This window comes from Bufo bufo, chromosome 2 (genome assembly GCF_905171765.1).
Source record: "Bufo bufo chromosome 2, aBufBuf1.1, whole genome shotgun sequence".
Lineage (NCBI taxonomy): Eukaryota > Metazoa > Chordata > Amphibia > Anura > Bufonidae > Bufo > Bufo bufo.
In genome coordinates, this window is record NC_053390.1 from 494,961,635 (window position 1) to 494,983,633 (window position 21,999).

The following is a 21,999-nucleotide window of genomic DNA, read 5'->3' on the forward strand; positions in this document are numbered from 1 at the left end:
AAATGAAAGCACCACTAAAAGCGACAAATATATTATTCTTTTTGTACTGAAACAGGCCACTAAACGCTGTCACCACAATTTACTGCAGAAGTGAACTGAGAATATATTTTTCTTGTTGTACTGAAATACGCCCCTATACGCTTTCACCAGAAATAACTGCAACAGTGCAATGCATATATATTTTTCTTTTTTTACTGAAATACACCACTATATGCTTTCAACAGAAATAACTGCACAAGTGAACTGAGAATATATTTTTCTTGTTGGACTGAAATAGGCCACTATACGCTTTCACCAAAAAATAATAGCAGAAGTGAACTGAGAATATATTTTTCTTGTTGGAATGAAAAAGGCCACTATATGCTTCCAGCAGAATTAAGTGCAGAAATGCACTGAGAATATATTTTTCTTCTACTGAAATGCAACCCTATACGCTTTCACCAGAAACAACTGCAACAGTGCAGTGCGTATATATTTTTCTTTTTTTACTGAAATACGCTCCTATATGATTTCAACAGAAATAAGTGCAGAAGTAAACTGAGAATATATTTTTCTTGTTGGACTTAAATAGGCCACTTTACGCTTTGACCAGAAATAACTTAAAGAGTGAAGTGCGTTATATTTTTCTTGTAGTACTGAAAAACGCCCCTATACGCTTTCAACAGAAATAACAGCAACAGTGCAGTGCGTATATATTTTTAATTTTTTTACTGAAATACGCGCCTATACGCTTTCACCAGAAATAACTGCAGAAGTGAAATGCGTATATATTTTTCTTGTAGTACTGATATAAGATACTAAAGATACTAAGATATAAGCCACTAAAGGCTTTTCAACATAGCACTTGCAGCCCAGTAACAAATAGCTGAAATGACAGAGCTGTCTAATGGCTATTTGGATCCCCAAATAATCTTTCCCTGCACTTGTAAATCGCTTTCATATAAATGTCCCTGGTGCCTTCTGATGTCTCTCCCTGCACTAGATGCTGTGAAATGATTCCTCCCTATCCTTTCCCTGCACTTATAAATCATTTTGTTTTATCTTTTTTTTCCACAATCAGGTTTTTCCAATTGCTGTCCCTAGCGCCTTCACACATCTGTCCCTGCACTCTGAACACTGGAAAATGTCTGACTCTAAGATGGCTGCCGTATTTAAAGGCTGGCTGGCTGCTGATTGGCCGCATGCAGGCATGTCAATCTGGGTGATCTCGCCTTCCCAGAGTTTCTTGCCCCATGTCCTCAGTCCTCACACGTGTAGCCGCCATTTTAGGAAAAATGTGATTCGTTACCACGAAGCACGAGGAAATTCGCATTTGTTGCGAATCAAATTTTTCTGGAAATTCTAAACAAATTCCACTTCGTCAGCTTCGCTCATCTCTAATCTTAAACACAAAATGGATTCCATTATTTTGCTAAACCAGAGATTGCCGTAGCTAGTGAATAATCTGTGTAGGCTATGGTCACTTCTGTGGAAAGTGCTTCGGCCCACCCTAGCTGCTCCATCTCTAGAACTGGAAGGAGTTCTACAGATGCACTTCCTTTTATTCTGAAAAGTGTACCCGCCTGCTCTTTTCATTACTGTAGTAGTAAACCTGCCTGGAATGCTAAATGGACAAACTATTTGGTCTTCTTCACAATGATGGCATATGAGTTTTGTGGCGCATGCACGTATCTAATTTATGACCACAAAATGGAGTGACCTTAGCCTAACATGAACATCATATCTATCAGATGCACTGTACACTGTACAAGGTACTGCCTATGTTATGACACTGTGTATTCAATGTTTATTCTATGTGTTTTATAATTGTCAGCTTGCCTACAGTTTTTATTTTACCATCTTGCCCTTTTAAATGGATTGTTTTGTTGTTTCCATTCGCTCATTCACTAATGTTAACATGCTATATTTGGTTCATATTCCTGATTGACTTTTCTTTTGTCTCTTTATTGGGCTATTCCAGGAGCCATGGCTAACCATCTTATTACCAATGCTCTTCTTCGTCCTCGTGGCGCTAACAATCCCTATAATACATTGCTCGGGGAATTGGCTGTCTATAACAACCCTTCTGTAAGCATATACAAATTACAAGGTGTGCTTGAGTTTCTCTTAACCTTTCCGTTAAAAGTCCCTCCATATACATTTAAATAGATTCAAATTTCAGCAGTATTTTTTTTACAAACTCATGGTTTTGATCAGCAGTGCTTACTATTAAGTAGACTGTAATAATCAATAACAATGTGCACTGTGGGTTTATGATTAGTTAAACAAATAGAGTAGTACATTTTACTGCCTTTTGTCTTGTGTTATTGGTTTTTTTTTTAGCTTTTTTTCTCTTTTCATACACTTTAATACCGTAATATTTATAATCTTTGTTAGTACTTGTATTACTTTCATTACGATCACAGAAATGTTTCCCAACCTTTTTGTGATAGTTTTGTGACTCTTATCACTAATTTCTTTTGCAGGCATGTCTACTTAATGCAAATCAGCTGTGTTGACATTTAGTGGCCTCAACCAATATATTGTATTTACCTCGATTTCTGTTGTTTCGTTTATTACAACTTAATTTATTGATGAACAGTTATAAAAGAGAAAAATCACAATTAGGGTGGGTTCACATCTGCGTTCTGGATTCCATGATGGCTTTCCGTTATAACATGGAATGCCTTTAGAGGCATTCTGTTTTGATCCGTGTTAATAGAAGTCTAGAGGAATCATAACGGATCTGTCTGGGTCCCGTTATGCAAGAGGTTATGCAATGTCGACAAGACTTTTTTCTCTGTTCTGCATAACGGAAACCAGACAGATCCTTTATGATTCCCCATAGACTTCTATTAAGACAGAAAGCAAAACGGAATGCCTTTTAAAGGCTTCCGTTTTGCATTCCATCATAATACAAATCTATGGGCAGCATAACGGATCCGTCCTTCTGTCTTATAGATTCCGTTATTTTGTTTATAACCATTTTATAATGGAAAGCCATAACGGAATCCAGAACACAGATGTGAACCCACCCTTAAATAGGTTTTCCAGGATTTAAATATTGATGACCTGTCCTATGGATAGGTTATCTATATCAGATCATTGTAGGTGCTGCATCCTCTTTATGGTATACCAAGCACAGTATTATACGTTGTACAGCGCCTGTGCTTGATTTTTGTAGTTCAATCCCAACTTAATAACTTGAATGAGACTAAGCTGCAAAAAGGCCATTGACCCATGGAAGTGAATTCATAGGCTGAAAAAAAAAAGCCACAGCTAGTGACTAGTAAGGCTACTTTCACTATCAATCAAAATCAGGGGGAGTGAGCTCAGAAGCAAGCAACCAGTTGGTGCTTGGTTGTATGTACTGCACAGTGCTGGCATCGCGATGAGACCCTACAGTCCATGGACAATGCTATGTAGGAAAGAGAGCTAATCTAGTTAAAGGGGTATTCTGGTAAGTAACTTATTTTTTTTTAAATTGCATTAAGGCTGTAAGCTGTAACCAAACAAGAACCCATACCTATACATATAACCAGAGCTTCATTTTACCTTGCAATCCATTTGTCTAGCTCCTGTGTGAGCCTGTAACACACAGAGTATCATGGCGCCTGATCTTCCCTCACAAGACTACAATCCCCACAATCCCTAGCTTTCCTGCTGTGAGTGTTGATGTTTATTGATTGGCTGCCTGATATTAGTCCGGTCATGCCCCCTCTACTCAGTAATCACCAGCACATTGACACTCCCTTTGTTTCACAAGACATTTAACTTGAGAATTGATAGCAGCACACTGAGCATGCTCGACCTAATAAAGGCTCAGAGCTACAGGTAGCAGAGGAAGAAAACCACTTTTATAACTATAGACCGGTAAATCTGTGAGATTTTCATTATATTAGGTAATTATTGCTGATGAATTAGTCTAAAGCATAAGTTATATTTATGGTAACCGGAATACCCATTTAACCATTGCAATACCGCTGACAAGAAGCTTGGAGTGTATGTATGCTAAAATTGCTGTACAGGTAGGTAGGCCTGTCAGATATTTGTATGAAGCGTGTAACAAAATAAAGAATATAATTCAAGCCTAGGGGATGACTGAAACTGCAAGGTTACAGAGCAGCAGGAGCCTGTTCTAAGTATTTTCTGAAACAATATATGCGTATGGCCTGAAAACACTAGGTCCACTGGCTTTATAGTATAGTGTTGTATGTTAAATCCAGCTTGAGGAGGGCCTGCATGCCGAGATGTCACGGGTATGAACTTTTGTGCTCCACAATAAAGCATTCAAAGCAATTTAGCTAGGGGCTAATTTGACCCTTCTAGCATATTGGACTTGTATTGGTGGTTCTAGGTGGAACCCATCTCCAAGTTAGCACACCTCAGCCTTCTCTCTGGTGCACACAATACCTTTTTGAATATAACATTGTTACTTGCAAAGTTGATTTTGCAGGCTTGAGTCACCTTGCTTGCTCTACTAAAATACCACACTGCTGCTTTTTAGTACACCAGTATTACACATTGTAGAATTGGATTTGCAGTGTCATTATCTCCTAGGAAGTCTTTCTACTAGACTTTGATAATTGGCTGCAGACATTTTCAACTGTTTCACATCAAAATGTTGGGTGTGAACTCAAGGCCTGAATTTATATTCCATTGGGCCAAATCCATGCATTAGATTCTCCTTGAGCTTCTGAATGTAAGTGTGTATAAATCTAATGGTGTTAGATGAGACGAGGTCAGAATTTGGTGAAGGCCACTCCAAACTTATCAAAACACAGATCTTTATGGAACTTTTTGCCTAAGAGCAAGGTTGTGCTAAAACAGGAAGGAGTAGGATGAATACCTTTTCTTTCGGAAGAATACAGTAGCATAGCTTTAGGGGTGACAGCTTATTTATATGATTAAGGGCCTACCAGTGTTCCTGATAGGCCAAGCAATACAGAAAATGCAATCTTGACTCTCTGGCCAAAGAAAGTAACAATCATTTCTAGAAGGCTAGCGGTTGTCATTTACATATCTTTTTCCATCTTCACACTGCACAAATTATGTTATACAAACCAATGACCATACTTTATACCCAGTTATGTACACTACTGATTAAAGATTAGGGAATTTCTTGAAATTTTTTTGGGTTTGGATTAGAGCAATTTGGCCTTCGGTTTCGCTTTGGTCCCAGTAAATTCCTATATTGAAAGTGCCCCAGTTGCCCTGAGGTCGTCCTCTACGGTCTACTAGGACTGTATCCAACCCTTTTCAAGCTATTTAATGCATAGACAGCATTAGTAATGAAAGAATGGCAACAACATACATGACTATGGGTAAATGGATGATAGTGGGTGGTAATAAACAGCCTGCTGAAAAATGCACTGCAGTGTAAAATTTTGTATGCATTTTAACATGAAAAACACTTACAAATTATCCATTTTTGAGGGCAGATGCCTTTCGTGTTTATACACATTGTGTATTGGAAGAAGAAAGCGTTCCAAAAATTGTGGCCACAGGCTTGGTGTTGTTTAAAACAATCTACGATTTTCCTAGAAAGTGAAGAAGCAAAGTCTTTTTACAAAAGACATCAAAAAATGATCACTTGTTTGGCAGCAGTTTCAGGTTTCTTATACTGTGCAGGTTAGGGTTTTGTCACGGATGGTGTACAGGAAACAAGACAATACCATATAACAATGTCTCTCTGGATCCACAACTAAGGAACAAAGGGAGACCCCTGCAATAGACCTGCCGCTCTCCCTCACTGCTCAGCCTATGCGAACACCCCAAAGGTGGATGGGCGCATATCCACGTTCCTCGGCTATCTATTACCTGAAGACCCTACAATAGTGAGGGGACACGACCACCGGCTCCCTACACTGACATGGAGGGAGTCAGGGTCACCTGGATCCAGAAAAGAGAAAATCATAAATACATAAACAGCACTTAACTTGCAGACGACTGAGGACTGGGAACTGGGAACAGCATGCACACACACTCCAGGAAGTTGTATCAGCCGCACACTACTGCATTATGGGGAGGAATTTAAAGGGAAGCAATCAGTCCGACTGCATGACAGCTGAGATAGACTAACGAGATGAGAAACTAAACCAAAACAAAGAAATTCAAGGAGGAGGATCTGAAAAGCTCCTGTGAGCGCTTCTCAACTGTCTGGCTGTGACAGGTTTCTAGCAGAAGCAGTAGTGTATGGAACATAATAGATAAGGCAGAAGGCTCTGTATGGATAGAAGGAGAGGCAGAGTATTGTTTCCTGCCCACACATTCTGTTATGGATGACTGACAATGGAACAAAGGAGGAAGAGGAGCAGTCAGAGCAGGAGAAACAGTAGCTGATGATGTTGATGATAACAACAACCATGCACTACATTTGGATGTGGCTCAGCTATTACAATGATGACTGGAAGGAGGTGGAGGGTCTTGCTCCTATTGCTGGCCAGTTTGATTTTATCACATAAACTGTTAGCGGTTTTTCTTCAGGCAGGTTTATGATGGTTATATGATGAGGCATCAGACCTCCAACCCGTGAATATTTCCCTGTACAACGAATATCCGATTTGCTCTGGCCAGGAGGTAAAGATCAGCCCAGACTCAACTTGGGTTGTCAATACCTGAAATCTGTATTTCACAGCACATACTTATAGGGCTTTTGGGGGTGGGAACATAGTGTATGGCAAGATACAAGTGAAACTCTGTTAAACAATACTAGTATCTGCTATATACAATACATGAAAGTGTTATTTTACATATTGACCAGGTTGATCTAAATGCTAATAAGTTGAAAGACTTGTCATAGGTTGCTGTCATTGTATGTGAGGTAATTGTATAGAAAGGACCAGCACTCGCTCGAATAGTAATTTCAAGTCAATTTAATGGTCACATACATGTGGTAAGTGACGCGTTTCGGCTACTATGAGCCTTTGTCATGTTTTTTGACAAAGGCTCATAGTAGCCGAAACGCGTCACTTACCACATGTATGTGACCATTAAATTTACTTGAAATTACTATTAGAGCGAGTGCTGGTCCTTTCTATACAATTACCTGTGGATCTTCTCCGGGACACGCGCACCGCATCGCTGAGAGCAGAAGTGCTGCTTGTATCTTCTTCTGGATCTATTGTATGTGAGGTGTGATTTTAAAAAGCATTTTCTAAGGGAGGAAGGTGCTATTGTGTCCAGCAACTTGCAAAGGATGTGAGATGTGCTAATTCGGGGTACTGTATTCCATAAGAGATGAGGCCTTGTATATTTTGTATAATCTGGGAGGTATCAATAGTAAAATCATGAACCATATGTTTAAAGAGAGCAGTAGTTCCTACATTTATGCTTGAACAGCCATGTGTTATTCTCTGACTGCAGAGCTTTAAAACAGCGGCCAGCAATTTCCACATGGGATTTGTGACAAACTCAATTTTTTTTTAAGAAACTCTGCAACATAATTTTTAGTTGAACTAGAGTCCACTATTATACACGACAACTGTGATGCAGACCAATGTGTCAGGTTAGGTACTCTATAAGTGGATTTTAACTTTACAAGAGTTTTTTTTTTTTACAAACAAATGGTTAATTGGACAGAGTTCACTGTGGCATCTGTGATGCACAGCAATATGTCAGGTTAGGTACACTAGTCTGTGATCTACTTAAAGGGGTTGATGACATTGTCAGGATAGGTTATCAATATCTGATCAGCAGCGGTCCGACACCTGGCACCCCCGCCGATGAACTGTTTGAATAGGTGGCAGCGTGCCGCTTCCTGTTCATTGTGGTGCACTTCATCTCGGAAGTGCAGTGTAATACAAGTACTCGCTCTATTCAAGTGAATGGAGCAAGTACTTGTAATTACACTACACTGCTGCTCCACAGGAGATGACACGTGGTGTAAAGATAAGGAAGTAGCATTCACATGATGCGCTGCCTCCTTGTCAAACAGCTGATGACCTATCCTGAGGATAGGTCATCAACATATATATGGCCGGACAACCCCTTTAATTATTTCAAGAAACTTAGCAATATTTTACACAAAAAAGCTCAATTTGGACAGATAAAAAAATGTTAGGCAGTGCATTATCAGCACCAGGATTAATTTTGTATAAGATTTCTGCCTGTGTCTATGAATTAGGTTACATAAAGTGGGTTGTACACATTAATAAAACTTCAGTACTATAGCTTTAAATATTGCTGTAGCAGTGTAGCACCCACTGCAAATGCCTGGCAGTCTGATTGAGTTTAATAATACACTCACTACACTGACCTTGTCCGTATCTCTTTGTCAATTAAAGAAATGTAATTAGCTATTGTCTTTCCTGACACTAAGCTAGCTGTATTCTGTGTAAAGATACCATTTTTCATTTCTGTCTCTATTAAGTGGCATGCACCATTTTGAGTGATTCATCCGAAACAAATTGCATAAACTTTGGATTTGCTGGACTAGTGATTATCTGGTAGTGTAAAGGAGCCACTGATTACCCAATGAACAAGCGAAACGCTTATTCATCGGGTAATAAATAATTCATGTGGTCAACAAAATTATCATTTGCCGGCAGCAGATTGGGCTGTGTAAACTGCATCTGCTGCCAGCAAACAATGAGTCAGTATGGGGAAGAGCGATGGCATTAGTGATCACTCCTCCACATACTGTGAAGGAAATCACTACATGTAACAGCAGTTACGACGAGCAGTCGCATGTCGGGAAGGAACACTTCCTTCCCAAAAATCGCTTGCTGCATCATCCCATGTAAAGCGATCTTTAGTACCAGGCCATGCCAATGTCCGTACGTTCAACAAAGTAGAAAATGTGACTCATTGGAGGTGTGTCCGTCTGCCCTTGTGCACCTTCGTAGCTTCACCTCTCACATTAATGGTACATGGTGCCCTGGAGTTTCCATGTTGCTTTTTCACAATGGTGCCATTTGTCCACTCACAATACATTTTCACCACAGCAGTACAAGAACAGTTCACAAACTGTGCAGTTTCAGAAATACAGCCATCCTTGGCCTAAAAGCCAAGCCAGTCTTCCTTTTTTGCAACTTTAAACCATAACCTTTAACCATAAATCGCCCTTTTTACCCATGACAGCAACAATGGATGTGGGTGCAGACAGCCTATCACACACCTTATATACCCACTAATTCAGCTCACTACACGTGACTTCCTTCATGGGCTACTCACAGAAAGTGGTCATAATAATGTGACTCGACTGTGTATTAGATCTTAACATTTAGGGGGTCATTTATCATGCTGAAATACTCCTATATTAAGCATATTTCAGGCGCAGATAGTAGCGCAGTGGCTAGTTGCGCCCCTATCTGTGACTTCGCCCCCCTCATGCCAGGTCTTAAATTGTGGGCTGGGAAGGGGACGGGCCATCAGGCCCATCTCAGTCATCATTTTCTCTGCCTGTTTAAGGCACAGAAAAGCTGCCTTACATTTTGAACTGGCGCTGAATGCTCCGAAGTTACGGAGAGGCTGCCCCTCTTCATAACTGAGGCGGATCCACCACCAGCTATGGGCCTTAATAAAACGTCTTAATAAATGTGCCCCTTAATATTTTTGTCCTTGCCACTACCATGTAACCATAACCTTAATGAGGAAAAGTATCACTTAGCTGTGTTAATCCTTGTTAGTTGACATACTTGATGCTAGAGAGCTCAGTGTGTGCCAGCATACATTAGTGTTCGGATTGCTATAGCAAGTGGGGGCAGACAGTTTTGCGCAGAAGTGTGGGGTTTAGGTAACTTGCTTCTAGCCTTATCAAAGGTTTGTGTAAGGCCTCTTTCACATGATTGAGTTTTTTTATCCGGATGTGATGTGTGTTGCAAACAGATAGCATCCGGAATGAATCCTGACCCATTCATTTCAATCTTTTATCACTGATCATCTCTGTATTCAGGAAAAATCACAGCATGTTCTATATTGTGTGTTTTTCCCACAGCTCTGGCCCAATAGAAATGAATAGGTATGTGTAAAATACTGAAGGCGCCTGGATGCAATCCGAATGCAATGGGTTCTCTATCTGTATAGGAGTTTTAGGACAATATTTTCTATTTCATTTTTAATGCCATAATACTAATGGAAGTATCCCTGTAAATGAATGAAATACAAGTTATGCAGATTTTTTTTGCCATAAAGCTGTACACATGTGGACAAAATTGTTGGTACTCTTCCGTTAAAGAAAGAAAAACCCCACATTGGTCACTGAAATAACTTGAAACTGACAAAAGTAATAATAAATAAATATTTACTGAAAATCAGCTAATGAAAATCAGACATTGCTTTTAATTTATAAGACAAACTAATGAAACTGTCCAGAATACAATCACAGGTCAGGAATGCAGGAACACAAGCACAAACTAGAACAACCTTTGCAGGACGCTCAGGCACCTGGGAAGAGGGCTGGACCACTTATATAGATGCAGGATGGCTGGCATTGGTCACACAGGTCACGTGTGCGAAACCTTTAAATCACAGGAAGTCAAGTCTAGAGGGAACAGGCTGGAAGGCATGCTGTGTTCAGGGCTGGAAGGAAACCTTGGAGCAGATTCCAGGAAGGACGACACATGCAAGGACAGAACCCAGGACCAAGTAAGTGAATGGAAAGTAACCGGCAGATCACCGCAGTTAGGCTACATACACGTCAGTATTTTTCTATATCCCGATTTTCGGTCCGTTTTTTGCGGATCCGTTGTTCCTGAAATTGTTTCCGTATGTCATCCGTTTTTAAAAAACGGAAACATGTATAAATTTCAATAAGCAAATAAAGTTGTTTGGATTTCTTTGAAAATAAAAAATTAAAATGTAATTTCCAGGAACGGAAGCCGCATAAAACGGATGACATACGTAATGACATCCAAATGTCTTAAGTTTTTTGCGGATCCATTGACTTTGTATTGTACCAGGATCCGAATTTTGCGGAAAAGAATAGGACATGTTTTATATTTAAACGGACATGCGGAACGGAACAACGGAAACGGACAGCACACATTGTGCTGTCCGATTTTTTCCAGGACCCATTGAAAATAAATGGGTCCAGATCTGGTCCAGATCTGTTCCGCAAAAAAACGGAACTGATCAGGAAAGAAAAAACGGACGTGTGAATGGACCCTTACCTGCCCCACAATACAGCCAGACGCGAACAATGATGGAGGCGGCCAGGGAGGACAGTAGGGGAACGTCAGCGGTCAGCAACTGCCGTTACAGAGTGTAAGTTATCTAATAATTGTTACAGCATATAATTATCATCAGGTGCTACGTTTACACTTTCAGCACCATTTTTAACACTGTGTCGCTCACTGTGTTAATAAACTATTATAGAATATAATAGTCAGCATATTCTACAGCCCTTGCCCAATATTGTATTGAATTTGAGTGGGGATTACCAGGTTTACTGTAATTGGATGTTCTTCTGAGAGTAATAAAGTCTGCAGGTACACTAAAACTTTAGTCCAGTAAAATCAGTGGACATCCTGAAACATATAATAGCAAAGGGGACCACCGAGCTGTGGAAGCAGAGAGAACGAGACTACGAAGAGCCTGTGAAAGTGAAGAACGGTTAGATGCAAGGCTGCAGCAAGAAAATGAGCAACAAGCTGCAAGACAGCAGTGAAATACAGCAACAAATTTATAGATTTCAAGAAAATCAAAAACAAAATGCTCAAAGAGCATGAGATGTTGGCATAAACCTACGAACCACAGCCAACCTTATCACACAAGGTGAAAACAATGTTGAAGAACATGATTGTGACAATTTTGTAATTCTAGAAACTTTCAGGCACAAATAAAAAAAATTGCACAATGCTGTCACAATGGGAAAGTTACCTTTCCCCAAGCAGGATTTCCTTGAGCTACTACAAAAGCTAATGACAAATAATCACCGGTACAGTAAAAACTTTATGGAAAACATAAGGGCAATAAATAGCTCTTTTGCATTTATATCAATGGTGCTGATATTGCAACTCATTCGGGATATAGGCCCTAATGTTTCAGAATCCATGGTCAAATATATCATATAAGGCTGGGTTCACACTTGAGCGTTTTACAGCGCGTTCAAACGCGCTGTAAAACGCTCAACACATGAAAACCAATGCTTCCCTATGGCCCTGGTTCTCACTTGAGCGTTTTACAGCGCTGAAAAACGCGCTGTAAAACGCCCTACGCTCAAACAAGTACTTGAGCTTCTTTGGGGCGTTTTGACGCGCGTTTGTGGCCATAGGACATTGCAGTCAATCACACAAACGCGCGTCAAACGCGCGTTTACTATTGCAAAAAACGCTCGTCAAAAACGAGTGTCAAAAACGCGCGTTAAACGCGCATATCAAAGACGCTCAGGTCTGAACCCAGCCTAACTGGAACCTTACATCCAGAAGGAGGAGATGCAAGAAAATATGCACAGGCAACTCATGAGAGACTTTCGATACCTGAAAACTGTAGTTGCAACAAGCAACTTATGAACGAAATAGCAGATGTATTAAATGAAATAAACGGCTCTTATAGATTGTTGTATGAAGTAGAACCAGAAGCATGTGCAGAAGCAATCCATAATGGGACTCACATGAGAGGAAATTTAATGGCGATTAAACATGATCGCTCTCAAGATCAGCAATGCTATAATAACCCATGGGTCAGTGAAGTTGCTATCTTTTTTGAAAGTAATGATGGAGAACCTCCATTTGAGAGGGATATATTAGTTCATTTATGACCCAATCTGGCAAGGCCTGGAGCCATCAAGACAAAACAAGTTAATATACTTGACATTTTAGCCAATGTTTTTTTTTTTCCCCCGTGCTAAGCAAGGATGGGGCACAGACCTGTATCAGCCTAAGGCCTCTTTCACACGGGCGAGATTTCCGCGTGGGTGCAATGCGTGAGGTGAACGCATTGCACCCACACTGAATCCGGACCCCTTCATTTCTATGGGGCTGTGCACATGAGCGGTGATTTTCACGCATCACTTGTGCGTTTCGTGAAAATCTATTTTGTGCGTTTTTCACGCAACGCAGGCCCCATAGAAGTGAATGGGGCTGCGTAAAAATCGCAAGCATCGGCAAGCAAGTGCGGATGCGGTGCGATTTTCACGCACGGTTGCTAGGAGATGATCGGGAAGGGGACCCGATCATTATTATTTTCCCTTATAACATGGTTATAAGGGAAAATAATAGCATTCTTAATACAGAATGCTTAGTACAATAGGGCTGGAGGGGTTAAAAAAATAAAAAATAATTTAACTCACCTTAATCCACTTGTTCGCGCAGCTCGTCTTCTCTTCTTTCTTCTTCTTTGCTTTGCAGGAGGAAAAGGACCTGTGGTGACGTCACTGTGATCATCACATGGTCCGTCACATGATCCATCACCATGGCGATGGATCATGTGATGGACCATGTGATGAGCGCAGTTATGTCATCAAAGGTCCTTTACCCAGGTCCTGAAGAAAGAAGAAAGAATAGAAGCCGGGCTGCGCGAACAAGTGGATTAAGGTGAGTTAAATAATTTTTTATTTTTTTAGCACCTCATCTGCAGACAGCTGTTTCGGACACAGGCCTCCTACCCAGTTAAGCCAGTACTCTCTGCTCTGCACTGATGAGGGGCAATCACCCCGAAACAGCTGTCTGCAGATGAGGTGCTGGCTTATTTAATATCCAAGTCATGTCTCAAGGCTTATTTTAACCACCTCAGCTCCCCTAGCTTAAACCCCCTTAATGACCAGACCACTTTTTACAATTCTGCACTACACTAATTTCACGGTTTATTGCTCGGTCATACAACTTACCACCCAAATGAATTTTACCTGCTTTTCTTCTCAAAAATACAGCTTTCTTTTGGTGGTATTTGATTGCTGCTAAGATTTTTCGTTTTTCCGATATTAATCAAAATAGGCCGCAATTTTCTAAAAAAAATATTATTTTTAACTTTCTCTGGTTAAATTGTTCAAATATAATTACATTTCTATACAAGTTTGTGTCAGAATTTATTGTGCTACATGTCTTTGATAAAAAAAATCCAATCAGTGTATATTTATTGGTTTGCGCAAAAGTTATAGCATTTACAAACTATGGTACAAAAATGTGAATTTCTGCATTTTGAAGCAGCTCTGACTTTCTGAGCACCTGTCATGTTTCTTGAGGTGCTAGAATGCCAGGATAGTATAAATACCCCCCAAATGACCCCATTTTAGAAAGAAGACACCCCAAAGTATTCGCGGAGGGGCATGGTGAGTTCATGTATGATTTAATTTTTTTTCACAAGTTAGCGGAAAATGACACAATAAATGAAAAAATAAAAATAAATAAAGTTTCCATTTCTGCTAACTTCTGGCAAAAAAAATAAAATCTCCCACGGACTCACTGTGCCCCTCAGTGAATACCTTGGGGTGTCTACTTTCCGAAATGGGGTCATTTGTGGGGTATGTTTACTGTTCTGGCATTTTGGGCGGGGCTAAATTGTGAGCAACCCTGTAAAGCCTAAAGGTACTCGTTGGAATTTCGGCCCCTTTACGCACCTAGGCTGCAAAAAAGTGTCACACATGTGGTATCGTGTTTTGGGGTGTATTTTTACATATACCCATGCTGGGTGAGAGAAATATCTCTGTAAATTGACAACTTTGTATAAAAAATTTAAAAAAAGTTGTCATTTGCAGAGATGTTTCTCACAGACAGTATGGGTATATGTAAAAATACACCCCAAAACACATTGCCCTACTTCTCCTGAGTACGGCGATACCACATGTGTGACACTTTTTTGCAGCCTAGGTGCACAAAGGGGCCCAAATTCCAATGAGTACCTTTAGGATTTCACAGGGCATTTTTTTACGCATTTGGATTCCAAACTACTTCTCACGCTTTAGGGCCCCTAAAATACCAGGGCAGTATAAATACCCCACAAGTGACCCCATTTTGGAAAGAAGACACCCCAAGGTATTCCGTGAGGGCCATGGCGAGTTCATAGAAGATTTTTTTTTTGGCACAAGTTAGCGGAAATTGATTTATTTTTTTTTCTCACAAAGTCTCCCTTTCCGCTAACTTGTGACAAAAAGTTCAATCTTTCATGGACTCAATATGCCCCTCAGCAAATACCTTGGGGTGTCTTCTTTCCAAAATGGGGTCATTTGTGGGGTGTTTGTACTGCCCTGGCATTTGAGGGTCTCCGCAATCATTACATGTATGGCCAGCATTAGGAATTTCTGCTATTCTCCTTAGGCCTCATGCACACGACCGTTGTTTGGGTCCGCATCCGAGCCGCCGTTTTGGACTTATTTATTTCAATGGGGCCGCAAAAGATGCGGACAGCACTCCGCGTGATGTCCGCATCCGTGGCTCCATTCCGCGGCCCCGCAAAAAAAATATAACATGTCCTATTCTTGTACGCGCTTTGCGGACAAAAATAGGCATTTATATTGCCGGCGCCACAAATTGCGGAAGTCAACACGGGTGCCTTCCGTTTTTTGCGGCCCGCAAAAAACGGCACGGTCGTGAGGCCTTATATTGAGCATACGGGTAATGAGATTTATTTTTTTCGTTCAGCCTCTGGGCTGAAAGAAAAAATGAACGGCACAGATTTCTTCATTCGCATCGATCAATGTGGATGAAAAAATCTCTGCCAAAAAATGTGCAAAAAAAAAAAAGCTGCTATCGCTAATAAAGATCCAAAAAGCTCAAAAGTGATCTTTATAGCGCCGCAGCGATTTTACGGTGTTTTTGCAGTGATCAAAAAAAAACATTTCTGTCACTGCGGTGGGGCGGACTAAACGCAAGTGTGCGCACAAGATCAGGCCTGATCAGGCGAACACTGCGTTTTTTGTAGAGCCTAAGGTGACCCTAATGTACTGATATACAGTACAGACCAAAAGTTGATGGCCACTCGTTTTTCTTTACTTAGCTGCTTTTTTCTTGCCATAATACAAATTCTAACAGTCTTTTCAGTAGGACTATCAGCTGTGTATCCACCTGACTTCTCCTCAACGCAACTGATGGTCCCAACCCCATTTATAAGGCAAGAAATTCCACTTATTAAACCTGACAGGGCACACCTGTGAAGTGAAAACCATTTCAGGGGACTACCTCTTGAAGCTCAAGAGAATGCCAAGAGTGTGCAAAGCAGTAATCAAAGCAAAAGGTGGCTACTTTGAAGAACCTAGAACATGACATATTTTCAGTTGTTTCACACTTGTTTTTTATGTATATAATTCCACATGTGTTAATTCATAGTTTTGATGCCTTCAGTGTGAATCTGCAATTTTTATAGTCATGAAAATAAAGAAAACTCTTTGAATGAGAAGGTGTGTCCAAACCTTTGGTCTGTACTGTAGATCTGATTGCGATCAGTCTTGATCACTTACAGATACTATATAGTACTAGTGCTGATTAGCGACAGCGATGACGCTAATCAGCGACTAATCAGTGACTGCGGTGCGGTGGGCGCTAACTACCTAACAAGTAGCTAACTAACTGGCGGTGATAAGGGACCCTTAGGCCCCATTCACACGTCCGCAATTCTGTTCCGCATTTTGCGGAACGTAATTGCGGACCCATTCATTTCTATGGGGACAGACTTTGTCCCGCTCGGATCCGGAATTGCGGATCTGCACTTCCGGGTCCGCACAAATATAGAACATGTCCTATTCTTGTCCGCAATTGCGGACAAGAAAAGGCATTTTCTATATAGTTCTGGCAATGTGCGGATCCGCAAAATGCGGAAAGCACATTGCCGGTGTCCGTGTTTTGCGGATCCGCAAAACACGTACAGACGTCTGAATGGAGCCTTACAGGGGGGTGATCAATGACAGGGGGGTGATCAGGGAGTCTATATGGGGTGATCAGGGATTAATAAGGGGTTAATAAGTGACAGGGGGGGGGGTGTAGTGTAGTGTGGTGCTTGTTGCTACTTACAGAGCTGCCTGTGTCCTCTGGTGGTCGATCCAAGCAAAAGGGACCACCAGAGGACCAGGTAGCAGGTATATTAGACGCTGTTAACAAAACAGCGTCTAATATACCTTTCTGATGTTCAAAAAATCGCATCTACAGCCTGCCAGCGAATGATCGCCGCTGGCAGGCTGTAGATCAACTCGTTTACCTTGCGATCCTGTTAACGCGCGTCCTGTGTGCGCGCGTTCACAGGAAATCTCAAGTCTCGCGAGATGGCGCGCCTATGCGTCCAGGAGGAATAACCCGGCCGCCCGCAGGACGCATCCCTGCGTTAGGCGGTCGGGAGGTGGTTAAGAGCTGAATATTGACTTATAGGATAGCTGCCTTACATCTGGTGGCATTAGAGGCAAAGCTTGTTAAGAGCTCATTAGCATTTCTTCCCTCCCATTGTGAATGGATTAATGGAATTTATTTACCAAAAAAATTAAACATATACAGCCTTATTCTACATAATTAAAAAAACTTTTATAAACCTAAATAACCTTTGGATGGTAATATATTTTCCTCAAAAAGCATTTTATATAAAAAAAAAAATCTGATTTAAAAAAAAGAATCCGTTTTTTTTTTTTTTTAATTCATTGATTTTTATCCACCCTGCTAGAAACCAAGAGTAGTGTTGTCTGGCATACAATACTCAGGAATATTTTTGTCTCCATAATGATAGAGAGCACCCCAAAGAGTACCCCACAAGGCCAGTCAACTAAGCAAGACAATTTTTTGTGCCAGATACGGTTTCTTCATTTTTAATATAATACAACCAGATCTGTTCTGAATGGATGCATCTCAAAACCGGACAGCAAAGATGCATATATGAAAGTAGCCTTAAAGGAACACTTCAGCCTGAAAAACAAGAAAAAAAGCATAACCTGGTAAGGATAGTTTGTCTTTAACTCTTTCCGCTTGGACATCTTCAAACTGCTACAGAAAGCATGTTTAGGAGATTTCCTACAGTCAGACAGGTCCATCTTTCCTCCCTGCCTCTCCATCTTTGGCTGGAGACAGACTATCACCTTATGTGCACTAGCCTGACCTCACAGTCAAACAGAAAGTTCAGAAAGGGATGGGGCTTACTAGATGAGATACTAGATATACTAGACAGTACCGATGCTTTAACACTACTGAAAGTGCTACCCAGCTTTCCCAGGTGCCTGAATATCAAGTGTGCCTACAGCCCGGAATTATTTCTCACTGACTAGGCAAATTTGACACCCATCAGTGTGAGAAAGCTGTATTACAAGTCTTGTGGTTATATACAGTACACTATGTGGATAAAGTTACCCTTACATTATGCAAGTAGCCCTGCTTTCCTAGGCCCTAAAAGGCAAATCTGCCTAGCTATGGCACTATTTAGGACTGAGGAGGGTGATTTGTCGTGGTAGATTTAGTATTCTACAGTCGTGGCCAAAAGTTTTGAGAATGAAAAAAATATTAGTTTTCACAAAGTTTGCAGCTAAACTGCTTTTAGATCTTTGTTTCAGTTGTTTCTGTGATGTAGTGAAATATAATTACACGCACTTCATACGTTTCAAAGGCTTTTATCGACAATTACATGACATTTATGCAAAGAGTAAGTATTTACAGTGTTGGCCCTTCTTTTTCAGGACCTCTGCAATTCGACTGGGCATGCTCTCAATCAACTTCTGGGCCAATTCCTGACTGATAGCAACCCATTCTTTCATAATCACTTCATGGAGTTTGTCAGAATTAGTGGGTTTTTGTTTGTCCACCCGCCTCTTGAGGATTGACCACAAGTTCTCAATGGGATTAAGATCTGGGGAGTTTCCAGGTCATGGACCCAAAATGTCAACGTTTTGGTCCCCGAGCCACTTAGTTATCACTTTTGCCTTATGGCACAGTGCTCCATCGTGCTGGAAAATGCATTGTTCTTCACCAAACTGTTGTTGGATTGTTGGAAGAAGTTGCTGTTGGAGGGTGTTTTGGTACCATTCTTTATTCATGGCTGTGTTTTTGGGCAAAATTGTGAGTGAGCCCACTCCCTTGGATGAGAAGCAACCCCACACATGAATGGTCTCAGGATGCTTTACTGTTGGCATGACACAGGACTGATGGTAGCGCTCACCTTTTCTTCTCCGGACAAGCCTTTTTCCAGATGCCCCAAATAATCGGAAAGAGGCTTCATCGGAGAATATGACTTTGCCCCAGTCCTCAGCAGTCCATTCACCAAACTTTCTGCAGAAGATCAATCTGTCCCTGATGTTTTTTTTGGAGAGAAGTGGCTTCTTTGCTGCCCTTTTTGACACCAGGCCATCTTCCAAAAGTCTTCGCCTCACTGTGCGTGCAGATGCGCTCACACCTGCCTGCTGCCATTCCTGAGCAAGCTCTGCAATGGTGGCACTCCGATCCCACAGCTGAATCCTCTTTAGGAGACGATCCTGGCGCTTGCTGGACTTTCTTGGACACCCTGAAGCTTTCTTAACACGAATTGAACCTCTTTCCTTGAAGTTCTTGATGATCCTATAAATTGTTGATTGAGGTGCAATCTTAGTAGCCACAATATCCTTGCCTGTGAAGCCATTTTTATGCAACGCAATGATGGCTGCACGCGTTTCTTTGCAGGTCACCATGGTTAACAATGGAAGAACAATGATTTCAAGCATCACCCTCCTTTTAACATGTCAAGTCGGCCATTATAACCCAATCAGCCTGACATAATGATCTCCAGCCTTGTGCTCGTCAACATTCTCACCTGAGTTAACAAGACGATTACTGAAATGATCTCAGCAGGTCCTTTAATGACAGCAATGAAATGCAGTGGAAAGGTTTTTTGGGGATTAAGTTAATTTTCATGGCAAAGAAGGACTATGCAATTCATCTGATCACTCTTAATAACATTCTGGAGTATATGCAAATTGCTATTATAAAAACTTAAGCAGTAACTTTTCCAATTTCCAATATTTATGTAATTCTCAAAACTTTTGGCCACGACTGTACATTCTCTACAGTTCCATGTGGTGGTAACCCAGTTTTCCCAGGACCCTGAAAGGCAAATCGGTCTAGTTATGGCAATATTTAGAAGTGGGCAGGGGGATTTCTTTAGGTAGAATTAGTATTTTGCAGTTCCTGTTACAGCTCCCTATAATCTGTTACTCAGCTTTCCAGGGACCTTGAATGACAAATCTGTCTAGCTATGCTACAGTATAGAGCATTTGTCACTGGGAATCTTACTCAGTTTCCAGGCCCCTGGCCAAAAAATCCAGCTAGCTATTCTACAATACTGGGGATTTACCAATTCATAAATAGGCTGATCTAGCATTCTGCAGTCTGGGAAATCTGGATAGCAATCTCCGGGTGTGGTGATAGGGGACAGTTAGGGAACAGTCTGGGAAAGCTACCTCTGCAGAGACGTAATGGAGGCCACGATTGGTACATACTTTCCCCTCACCCATGACGGCACCCCATGCGACTCAGGACCTCCCACCTGGACAGGAAACCTGAGAAGATAAAAGGTTCACACCCCCACCAAGCCCCAGTTCAGGTTTCCTGTCCTCCGGATGGGAGATCCTGAGAAGCATGTCCAGCGGATATCTGCTGGGATTCCTCACCTCCATCTGTAGCCCCTGCCACTGGGGGGGGGGGTCCGGTGCAGCTTCTACCGTAGGGTGCCCCTTCCCAGGGGAGCGGTAGTCCTGTGGCCGTGTCCGGGAGCCGCTCCCCGTAAGTCTGCCTGCGTCCTGCCTACTGTTCGGACCTACGGGGAGCCGCTGTGGCCGTGTTCAGGAGGCTCCCCAGTGCTACTTCCCGGTTGGGGCCTCCGCGCTTCTACGCATGCGCGCGGCCGTGTTCTGCCTGGCGCTTTTTCGATGACGTCGGGGAAAGGGCGGAGCTTCCTCCCCGGCCGCAGGGCCAGAAGTAGAGCCGAGGCGCGTCCTTTAAAATCTAGAAATGCGGCTGCAGGAGCAGGCAGCCAGCGGATTGGCACACAGTGTTTGTGCTGAAGAGGATTCTAGCCTTGTGGCAGTATGTCTGAACCCTGAGATGGACGCGCTGAACCCTTGAGGCCCGTCAGTCCAGTACAGGTCCTAAGGAGTAGGGAAGGAAAATTTCTACATCTATTGGTGAGAGTAATTTTACTTACCAATGGGATGTTGTTCTTATTCCTCAAAGCCGCCCAAAAAATCTATTAGCAAGAGCAAGCACAAAAAGTGTGCAGGATGTAAAACGGCCCTAGCAGCATCATATCTTAAACCGTTATGTCCAGCATGTATTGATAAGCTAGTGGCAGAAGAGTTCCAGAGTTTAACCAGGTCTATGAAGTCGCTAATTAGGTCAGAAGTCAAAGCCTCTCTTAAAGCGTTCAGTAAGAGTCGTCCGAGATCCCCGGATAAATCCCCGGAGTATGACAGTTCAGATAATGATTCCTCCGAAAATGAAGATAAAGAATCAGGGCAATTATTTTCCAGCAACTCTGATTCTTCAGAAGGGGAATATTCTGGGAGACCTTTTTTTCCTACTTAGGATACGCAGCCATTACTTAAGGCAGTAAGATCTACCATGCAACTGGAGGATATTAAACAATCTAAGTCAGTAGCGGACCAAGCCTTTCAAGCCCTAGGCCCAAAAAAGCATTGAGTATTCACAATTCAAGAAAATTTACAAGCCTTAATTAGAAAAGAATGGAAGAACCCTGACAGGAAATTCTTCATCCCCAATTCTGTTAAGAGGAAATACCCATATGACGAATCGGTGTCCAGTGTGGGATAAGGCTCCGACCGTGGATTCCCCAGTCGCCAAAATAGCTAAAAAAGCGGCTTTTCCTTTTGACGACCTGGGTTACCTGGCTGATCCGCTAGATAAGAAAGCTGATATCTATTTAAAACGGGCTTGGGAGACGGCAGCCACATGCCTTAGACCGGCTATCGCAGCCACTTGGGTATCTAGGTCTCTCAGTCTTTGGTTAGACCAACTGGAAACTCACCTTAAAGAAAAGAAATCCAGAAAAGAGATCCGAACTTCACTACCTACTTTTTCTAAGGCTGCAGATTTTTTAACAGACGCATCTACAGACGTCATCCGGTTTGCTGCAAAGTCCTCTGCTATGACTAACGCAGCTAGAAGGGCAATATGGCTCAAATCTTGGAAA

General features: G+C 41.7%; 1 protein-coding gene across 2 annotated transcripts in view; it reads left to right on the forward strand.

Annotated features, from left to right (window-relative positions):
- ADGRL3 (adhesion G protein-coupled receptor L3) overlaps window positions 1-21,999 on the forward strand; it is a 1,148,457-nt gene that overhangs the window by 869,984 nt on the left and 256,474 nt on the right. The window contains exon 22 of one of the 2 annotated variants that reach the window (XM_040417792.1): window positions 1,961-2,089. The exons of the other annotated variant lie outside the window; for it this stretch is intronic. Within the exon in view, the coding sequence (XP_040273726.1) occupies window positions 1,961-2,089 (129 nt within the window). The remainder of the gene's footprint in view (window positions 1-1,960; window positions 2,090-21,999) is intronic. 2 annotated transcript variants of the gene reach the window in all.